At 46.0% G+C, this 9725-nt stretch overlaps 2 protein-coding genes across 3 annotated transcripts; one reads left to right on the top strand and one right to left on the bottom strand.

Annotated features, from left to right (window-relative positions):
• The first annotated feature begins 2682 nt into the window (after positions 1–2682).
• On the top strand, positions 2683–5929 carry LOC134285675 (cytochrome P450 9e2-like). The gene is made up of 2 exons (XM_062846919.1): positions 2683–4207; positions 5514–5929. The coding sequence occupies exons 1-2, from the start codon at positions 3005–3007 to the stop codon at positions 5889–5891; spliced, it is 1581 nt and encodes a 526-aa protein (XP_062702903.1). The 5' UTR covers positions 2683–3004; the 3' UTR covers positions 5892–5929.
• LOC134285673 (uncharacterized) lies at positions 5912–9423 on the bottom strand. 2 transcript variants are annotated; one of them, XM_062846918.1, is made up of 3 exons: positions 8575–9423; positions 8334–8514; positions 5912–8271 (listed from the first exon to the last, which is right to left on the bottom strand). In XM_062846918.1, exons 1-3 carry the CDS (start codon positions 9062–9064, stop codon positions 5964–5966), a joined length of 2979 nt encoding a protein of 992 aa, XP_062702902.1. In that variant the 5' UTR covers positions 9065–9423; the 3' UTR covers positions 5912–5963. The 2 variants fall into 2 exon arrangements, with proteins under 2 accessions (XP_062702902.1, XP_062702901.1); XM_062846917.1 differs by having other exon boundaries at positions 8334–9423.
• Positions 9424–9725: the final 302 nt, after the last annotated feature.

Here is a 9725-nt window from a genome sequence, read left to right as displayed (position 1 = left end):
TTCTTCCTCTTCCGCTCGACTTTCATTCAAAGGGGTCCTGCGCAAGGTTGTTAATCGATAAATTATCGTTATCGCCGATAAAGTTAACGTCTGTTATCGTTTATCGTCGATAACGATAACGTCTTCAGGCGCAAACGTCATCGGCGATACAGTTAACTGTGGAAATTAACGACTCGATAACGTCTCCGAAAAATTTTCTTCGCGATCTGAACCGTTGTTGATGCCGTCACTAGGGTAACTATATTTATCGCAAAATTATCGAAGGTACGTTGATCTTCGCGTTGATTTATCGTTTGGTTATCGTTATCGAGAAATTATCGAGCAACCTTTATCGTTATCGAGTTTGCGTTGAGTTAACTGTCGATAATTTATCGGTTAACAACCTTGGTCCTGCGCTATCTGTTCATTTCATAGCAGCCGTTTTGATTATTTTAATGATTCATTCGAACTGATGCGATTACTAATGTTTCTTCGGGCTTCTAGTGATTGATAATCAGTCGAGACAGCACGTCAGCGTAGCCGAAGTCTTGCGTTGCCACGTACTACTGAATTTGGAAGTCGTGCGAAATGCATGGGAATGTCCTTCTTGGATCCGAACACTCGCAACAACGGCTGATGGTCCGTTTGCATGTGAAACGAAGACCCCACAACATGCGGTGGAACTTTGTGCAAGCTGGGTGTAGTTCTGCTCTGCTGCGGATAGTGATCTTGATGCGTGTGATACCGCCACGATATGGAGCCGTTTGAGAAACGATGCAGAACGACCGCACCGAAGCCTATTATGGAAGCATCTCCCGCTACGATAATCGCTTGTGGTGGAAGAGCAGAAGATAAGACTGAAACATGCGCTTGATTTTTTGGAAAGCGTGCTGACAATCTCTATTCCAGACGAACTTCGTGCCTCTTGAGGATCTTCAGACTTGAACCTTCTCCAATAATTCTTTAGTAAAGTAAGTGAAACACATCACCTTCAGGGAGCCATTTCATTCCCAGCATTGATACCGTTGTTTCTGCTCGTATGAGGTTGAATTCCTTTGACAAATCTGGTTGGATCCCTTCAGTAAGCCGCAGTACTTTGCCCTTATTGCATAGCAAATTGTGAATCTCTAATCCGCCCCATGATTGAACGAGATTAATCTTATTTACGACTTGGACGGCCTCTTCCACAATTCTGAAACTTTTCAAGTATTCATCCACATAGTGATGTTCAATATTCAGGTCCGGATTAAGGGTTGTAAAGGCATGGGGCCGGAACGAATATGGGGGCCCCTTCGGAGCTACAAAAGCATTATGCAAAAAACTTTTTCTGTGTTTTCCAACAGTATTTGAGCAGTATGAAGAAAAAAGCTGATGTGAGCATCCAGAAAATATTCTTGTTGGTCACTTGAAATAGGCGTAGGTTCTGCGGTACCATAAGGCGAAGATTGTTTAATAAGGTGGCCCACATTTAAATGAAAAACAAAAATGTCGAAAAATGCCAAGTCTTAACTTCTAAATCACTTGTTTTGGACTCCCAGAAGCTACGTTCAAAATTTGAACAAAATCGGTGGAGCCTAAGGGGGCGCTCAAAACGCTTGAAGTTTGTATGGGAAAACTTGGCCAAATGTATGTCGAAATTTTAAGTTTTCAAATTTTGCCGCTAGGTGGCGCTGCAAGCGTTCAATAATCAAACCCTTTAGTATTATTGTCCATATGCCAAACAATTTCGTCGAAGACCACAAAGTGATCCAACGTCTGTGAAAAAAAGTTACACCCTAGGTAAAGTGAGGATAAACTTTATTGTTGTTTTTCCAATACATGTAAAGGAATAATATCAATAATGAAATCTCAATACTTTGCCTCACTTTGCGGTCTTCAACAAAGTTCTTTGGCATATAGTCGCCTACAACCGATTTTGTTCAAATTTTGAACGTAGCTTCTCGGAGTTCAAAACAACTGATTTAGGAGGTAAGACTTAGCATTTTTCGAAATTTTTGTTTTTCATATAAGTGTAGGCCACCCTATTGTTTAACCAAATCAATTATTTTGATTAGGACAATTATTTTTTTTTAATATTACTAAAATGCAGTAGGAGTTAAATTCAGTCACTAAAAGGTTCCATTACTTGCGTCAAAACCCTATATCGGACACTTTTATGTATCATGATCAAAATCAAGCGTCTTACTCCGATCTCCCCTGTGCATGCGTGCCTGTGGTGTATACCTTGAACGCACATTTGGTTTTGTTTGCGGTACACTCAGCGAAAAAAACTAGCGAAATTCATCGGAATACCTTATGAAAATTTGCTATAACTTATTCTTATGGATGACATAAGAATACCTTATGAAAAATGATCGTGCTTGCTATGACAAATTTCATAAGATAGACTTATGAAAAGAACAAGAAAATCTTAAAATGATGCAGACTGGATTCGATCCATTAACGTCGGGATCACCGAGCCCGTGTTTTATCCACGCGGCTACCGACGCTTGAGAATACCATGTTGCTAAACATGAATAAAAGCCAAGCTGTGAGACGATTTTACGTCATAGAGTGACCTTATGAAATTCATCCGAAACATTATGAATTATTTAAAGGCCGTTTCATAAGTTGGGCCTTATGGAAATCTTAAGGTTATTTGGCTGAGTGTATATCAACATAATCGACAGTCCCCATAACATGTTTCAACTTGAAGCGAGACTCATTCTCATTCTCAACTAATATCGAAAATTCTCTCTAAGCCGAACGAAGATAAGATAAACAAAACATACCATTGAAGAAAACAAACCGCCAAGATAGTCGAGTCAAGGCATCGAACGGTTTCGACAATTGTAGCATCTGGCTCGAACCAAGCGTGAAAGCAACCAGGAACATTCAATACCCTACTCCCAATCTAAAAGCATTACCCCTTGTGACGAAACCCAAATTTCAAATTCATTGCAATTCATAAACACAACACGAACGATTCTCTTCGTTCAGTGTTCGAACGTGCTCGAATCCATCAACACCGAACCAATCGTTCACGATGGAAGCGTTCCTCCTGATAACCTCCCTGTTGGGAGCCCTAGTTCTCCTGTACCGGTACGCCACCGCTTTCGCCGATTACTTTGACCGGCGAGGTATCCGGTACCGGAAGCCGACCTTCCTGTTGGGCAATTTCGGCCCAATACTGTTCCAGCGGGCCACCCCGGTTGCGAACCTGACCGAACTGTACCGGGAGTTCGAAAGCGAGAAAGTGTACGGATTCTACGAATTCCGAAGGCCGACGATTATACTGCGCGATTTGCGGGTTGTGAAGCAGGTGTTCATTAAGGATTTCGATCACTTTACGAACCATATGGCGCCGGTTGATGAGAAGATGGATTCGATTCTGGGTAATGGGTTGATTTCGCTGCAGGGCGGGAAGTGGCGGGAAATGAGAGCGATGTTGAGTCCAATGTTTACCGGGAATAAGATACGGGTGATGGTGCCACTGGTGGGGAAGTGCGCGGAAGATCTGTGTCGGTTTGTGGAAAAGGAGAGGGAAGATGTGGAATGGGATGTGAGAGAGCTGCTGGCGAAGTGTCTGGTGGAAGTGATTGGATCGTGTGCGTTCGGGATCGAGGTGGATTCGTTCAACGATCCGGAAAACGAGTTCGACCGGGCGGCGAAGTATCTGATGAGTCAGTCGGATATCAGGAAGGTGGCGAGGTTTCTGTTGGTAATGGTGCTGCCGAAGATTTGCAAAGCTTTTGGGATGGAACTGTTCGATGAGAAGTACAAGAGGTTGTTCCGTAGATTGGTAAGTGAAACGATGTTGAACCGGGAGAAAGACGGGATCAGTCGACCGGATTTAATTCAGTTGCTATTGTTGGCCCGACGCGGAAAACTGGAAGATGACAAGGATATAACGGAAGAATCGTATGCAGCGGCGGAGGACCACTACAACGCTGAGACTGGTACGGGGAGAAGAACTTGGAGTGACGACGAGTTGACAGCCCAGGCCGTGATATTCTTCGCAGCAGGTTTTGATACCACATCGACGCTTCTCAGCTTTACACTGATGGAGCTTGCCCTGCACCCGGAGATTCAGGAGCGGTTATTCGAGGAAATCAATACGTTAGATCGTCCATACTCAGAAATTACTTACGAACAAATTCAAAGCCTTGAATACCTGGATGCAGTGATATCAGAATCGTTGAGGAAGTGGCCTCCGCTACCCGCAACAGATCGAAAATGTACGAAGGACTACACACTTAATTTAATTTGCCGAGGCCGGCAAAATAAATCGCCGAGAATCCAACAGCTGAGAGCTCGGTAAAAATCTCGGTAAAAGTTCAAATTGCCGACTAGGCTGCAAACTTGACAAACATCAACTGTCAAACTTTAACGAGTGGCTCGGTAGTAAATTGCCGAAAATTTCGGCATACATTATTACCGAGATACTGTAAAAGTTTATTTTCTTTCATTGTTATCAAAAAGAAGAAGTAAAATGAAACAAAAAATGATAATTAGGTTAAAAATTTTATTCAGAGATGAACCAACCAAAGGCTGAAAGTCTCTTTAATAACAAAAAAAAATATAGTAAAAACACAACTTCACTCCGAGCTTCACACTTTCCCTCGGGATAACATCCTCAACTCTCCTTAAACACTGTCGCAACGGATGCGCCGGGCCAGCTGGATATTTTTCGGCATGATTGTGACGCACTTTGTGTGGGTCGCGCACAGATTGGTGTCCTCGAACAATCTGACCAGATACGTTTCGCTGGTTTCCTGCAGGGCAGCTACGGTGGCACTTTGGAAGCACAGATCCAGCTTGGAATCCTGCGCAATTTAACGCACCAACTGCTGGAGCGGCAACTTACGGATCAGCAACTCGGTGGGCTTTCAGCAGCGACGGATTTTTCGCAGAGCTACCGCTACCGTTCTCGAGTGGTAACAATGCGGCTTCTTCACTGCGTCGGTCGAGGGAACACTTTTGCGGGCGGCCGAGCGGGCGGCCTTTGTGACTGCTTACTGGGAGCTTTTCCTCCTTCATGACGATTGAAGTAGCATCCCGGCAGCAAACAAACAGCACCAGAAAACACTCCTCCTTCAGCGCTTCCTCGCCAAACCAACGATCTGAAAAGATAAATAATTAAGAGAGGTTTTTTATTGAATATTCATATCAAAAGCATGCACAGCATTTGCTTAGAGCGAATTCAATTGCTTTACTTACGAGTTATGTACAAATTCCATCGATGAAAGATATTCCTCGCTTCAAAAAATCCTTCTATTTTTTTTTGGAGATGGCGCCCAGACGACAACGTGTGCGTTTTCATTTTTGACAGATGCGCTTTACCGAAATTCAGCGAAATGATTAGATTGCCGATTGCTGTGGCAAAAAAGTTTGCCGATATAATCAGTAACGAACGTACGTTACCGAATTTCGTTATTTTTGACAAGTTATTTTTGATGAACTGTCAAATTTCAACGACATTTCAGTTAAAATAAGCTTTACCGATTGATTTCGTCATTCGTATTTACCGAGATCAAATTCGGAGATTAAGTGTGTACACCATGACCAATCCAGATGACGGCAGTCCCATGTTTTCAATAGAACAAGACTACTCGGTGTGGGTTCCAATTTACTGCTTTCACCATGATCCACAGTATTTCCCAAACCCAGAAATGTTCAACCCCGACCGGTTCGATCGCAACACTCGCCAACAAATTACTCAAGCAGCCTACATGCCATTTGGTGTCGGACCTCGTAACTGTATTGGATCTCGCTTCGCGTTGATGTCTGCCAAGATGATACTTTTCCGGCTGCTACGCAGCTTCCGCGTGGAAGTCTGCCCGAAAACCGATACGACGCTACAGCTGTCCAAGACGAAGATGAACATGACGTTGGAGAAAGGTCACTGGGTTTACTTGAAACGAAGAGCTTGAGCTTTAACGATTTTAATAAACGATTTATTTACTACTTACGCAACACATGTACTTAGTCTAATCACATCTACCCTAAATATCCTTCTGCTTTTTGTTCTTCGACGTAAACATCGAAAGAACGCGACTTATCTCGGTAGACACACTTTTGACGAGCTGAGACACGGTTCGCATCATCAGTAATCCGGGTCGATCAGATTCCTCCTGACTCGAAGTCGTCGTATTCCTTTCGCTAACTTCGGTTGTACTTCGTTCGTCAACCCTACTAGCTGCCAACTCATCGCGAATCTGCTGAACTTCCCTCATCTGCTCGGTGGAAATCATGTTCTCGCGTGACTCTGTGGATGTTCGCTGTTGATGCAGCGCATTGGTACGCTCTCGGGACTCCCACGATCGTGGATGTAACAGGGCGTTACGCTTCGATCGTTGCTGTCCTTGCTCCTCCTGAGCCGTATTTTCCTTGGAGGCCCCTCCAAAGTTGAACGACTTCATTAGCTGGTTAAATACTTCGACAAACTTTTGCTCCAAGTTTGTACTGTTCACTGAAGGAAGTAGGAAGGCTTCTTCATGCGCCGATTCCAGCTCTACAGAACGTTTCCGACGGCGACGACGATACATCTGCTCAACGTAAGCTTCCGACGAATCTTCGCTCATGTCCTCGTCGGACAATCCCAACGATTGACCCAGTTCCGGCGATGCTCCCAACGAATGATCTGGTAAACTTTCGTTGCTTTCTTCGGGATTCTCTTCCTCCTCTACACCACCTTCTCCATCATCCGTGGCTTGTTCGTCGTACTCCACCTGTCCTTCATCTCCTTCCACCCCTTCCTCTCCTTCCTCTCCTTCAGTTTCGTCACGCAAGCTACTGCCATCCGATTCTCCATCCTGTCGTTTCACTATCGGAACGCCAGTTTTGATGGCTTCTTGTATCTCACTCACCTCCATAAGCTCTCGATTGATTGAGTAAACTTTTGGCTGCTTGGTCGCTTCTTCCGGATCGTTCAGTAGTATTTGTCGGTGAACGGACTCCGCCACTTCCAACTCTGGCCGTGGCATTGGCTGATCTCGTATATACGCGACCTCCGGCACGACGAATCTCAAATCCTTTTCCGAAGATGACATCCCCTTTGAAGTTTTCTTCTTGCGATACTTTTTCCGACTTTGTCTGATTGGTGCTTCTTCGATCGATAGTTCCTCCTCTTCTTTCCCCTTGGAAATCACCAGATGAACGTCTCCTTGAGGAAAGCTTGATCGGTTTACCTGCTCTTCGTAGCTTTCGCCAAACACGGGAGGGTGGTTCACTGCCTCTGCCAGCGACGAACGCTTCGTCTTCTTCTTTGCGTTGAGCTTCGAAGGATTGGCACATCGTTGACGCTTCCGAGACTGCCGTTTGCCTCGCTCCCTCAGTGGCCGTCGCTGTTGCTTGAGCTGTCTACGCTCCGCCCGTTTCTCCTTCATCCGTGTCGAGCGCTCCTTCAACCGATAGTTCAAGGTTTGCCTTGGTTCCCGTTTTACTTTCGCTTTCAGTCCGCGCTTTGGCTTGGCGTCCTGAAGCTGCCTTGCATCATCCTCCATCACTGGTTCTACATCCACCGATCGCTTACGGCGGTGCATCTGGGTGATGTCCTGCTGTCCTGCGCGTTCCGCAATCAACTCCTGCAGCAATTGATCCACCGAATTTTCCACCACTGTAACGCTTCGCGACACCTTCGTTCGGAGGTCTTGGTAATCGTCAAAGCACTCCCGCAAGTTCAGATTTGGGACAACCCAGAAGGCGATTGCTAGCGATGGGATGTTCAACTGTAGCCCTTTGAGTATCGGTCGAACCTTGGCGGAAGGTTCCAAGTGAGCTTTGAAGTCGAAAGCCTCGTCGTTTAGTAGAATTCGTCCGTCGACAACGGTTACCACGTATTGAAGAACTTCCGCGGAGTGCTGCTTCGATGTTAGCTTGATGTCGAATTCGAAGTCCTCTGAGTGGTGGTTGACGGCCATGAGGGTGAGAGAGCCGTTTCCGACGCGGCTGCAGTACGCGTAGATTTGAACGTCATGCTCAGTGATTTGAGGCACTTCGAATACTTTTGTTCCAACCGTCGACTTGTGCAGCAGAGCGATGAGATATGCCAAACTGTACGATTTAACTTCTTGGCGCGATAGTTCTTTGAAAACTGTGTTGAATCCATTGCGGGCAGCGTCTCCTAGAAGCGTCGCGTAGTGAAGGCCACTCCATAGACAATGTTCGTCGCAACTCTCGCCAGACGAAGTAGCAGTCGGTGTTGCCCTCGCGTCCAACCATATTGGAAGGTGAGAACGAGCGGGACCCTTGACGTATGACTCCCGTTGCAGAACAAACTCCTTCAGGCGACTGTTGGCTACAGATGGGTTACTGCGAAGAGAAATGTTTTCGATTAGATGTAGAATGACTCGATAAGGAAATACGTGACTCACTAGATAACTGATACGGCGTCTGCAAGTTCATCAACGTTTAGATTGAAATAACGGGTCTGGTCAACTCCCACTGTCAACGGGTCTACATCGCAAGCAACGATTCCTTTATACTTGAACGCCTTGGTAATTGCCCTGAACGCCCGAAGATCTTCGATGTACTTCACAGCATTTGTGATGTTTCCTAAAAAAAACTTCTTGTTAAGAACAGCCCCTCTGCTCTGAGTACACCAAACTTCCTTACCAACTCCCAACTGCCACAAGCAGTTCGTAATCCCCAGCTTATTCGCCACCGTCAACACTTTCAGCGCATTTCTCGGCTTCCAGCTGTGTTCACCGTAGTCCAACACGAACACCGGTACCAGCCCAGCTTCCTGCGCCCACCTGTCAAACGCTCGCCACCCATTCGGCGTAATCTGCACCAGCTCCGAATCGTCCTCTTTCACCACGAACCCATCCATCTGCAGCTCCAACTGGCTCGAATCGCCGTAAACCTTCATGTACATCGGACTCAACTTCTTCGCCATCTGGAAGGTCGTCTCACTGACCGGATTCAGCGAATCCTCAAACACACTGCGCGGTTTCGCCGAAAAACACACAAATTCCCTGGCAATGTGGTTGATCACTTTCCGCGGGTTCACCATCACACTGGCCATCGGATCTTCTGCGCCGGTTTCGTAGAACTCCACCAGCACCACTAGCAGTGCAAGCACCGCCACACAATTCCACCCCATTGTTCTCAGCTGAGCTTACGGTCACGTTGAACTCCCGTCGAATACTGACGGTTGCTAGCTACCATCAGCGAACCGGGTAGATTCGTCGCGGTAGCTCCGAAGTTTCCAAACTTTTTTCCACTTGCCCAGGTGTGTCCCCCAATCCGACCAATGCCAATGCTACGACGATGCGATGAATGACGAATGGACGAGTCTAGCTGTATCGTGTCGTCTGTGTAGGTACGAGAGTTCATAACAGTTAACCCTCGAGCAGTCGCGTCTTTGACTACCTGCAACGACGCCACGCTCTCGCTATGTACCAAAAGCGTGTATTTTTCATGGTGCGTGTACTCAGTACACGACGCGACCGCTCCCGGGTTAAACGGTTCGCATCAGCAAAAATAAGCTGTGACCGCACTTCACGGTCGGGACACTGGTTGTTGGTTGTTTTGCTGAGCTCTGCACCACCAGTGGCGGTGGTGTTTTGGTTACTACTTGAACCCTGCATACATGTGTGGGCATAGAAAATAACTCCGAATTGTTTGATAACATATGGTGACCTTACTCTCTACATTCTTCTGGAGTAAAAGATTTTGGTCTGAGAATTTAATCGAGATGTCTCTGTTGTAAACACGGTGAACACCAAATCTATGGAATTTGACTGGACAAACTTCAAACTTTC

The sequence above is a fragment of the Aedes albopictus genome, chromosome 1 (assembly GCF_035046485.1).
Source record: "Aedes albopictus strain Foshan chromosome 1, AalbF5, whole genome shotgun sequence".
NCBI classification, from domain to species: domain Eukaryota; kingdom Metazoa; phylum Arthropoda; class Insecta; order Diptera; family Culicidae; genus Aedes; species Aedes albopictus.
Note: the sequence above shows the minus strand (reverse complement) of the source record. Positions and strands in the feature narration are given on the sequence as shown.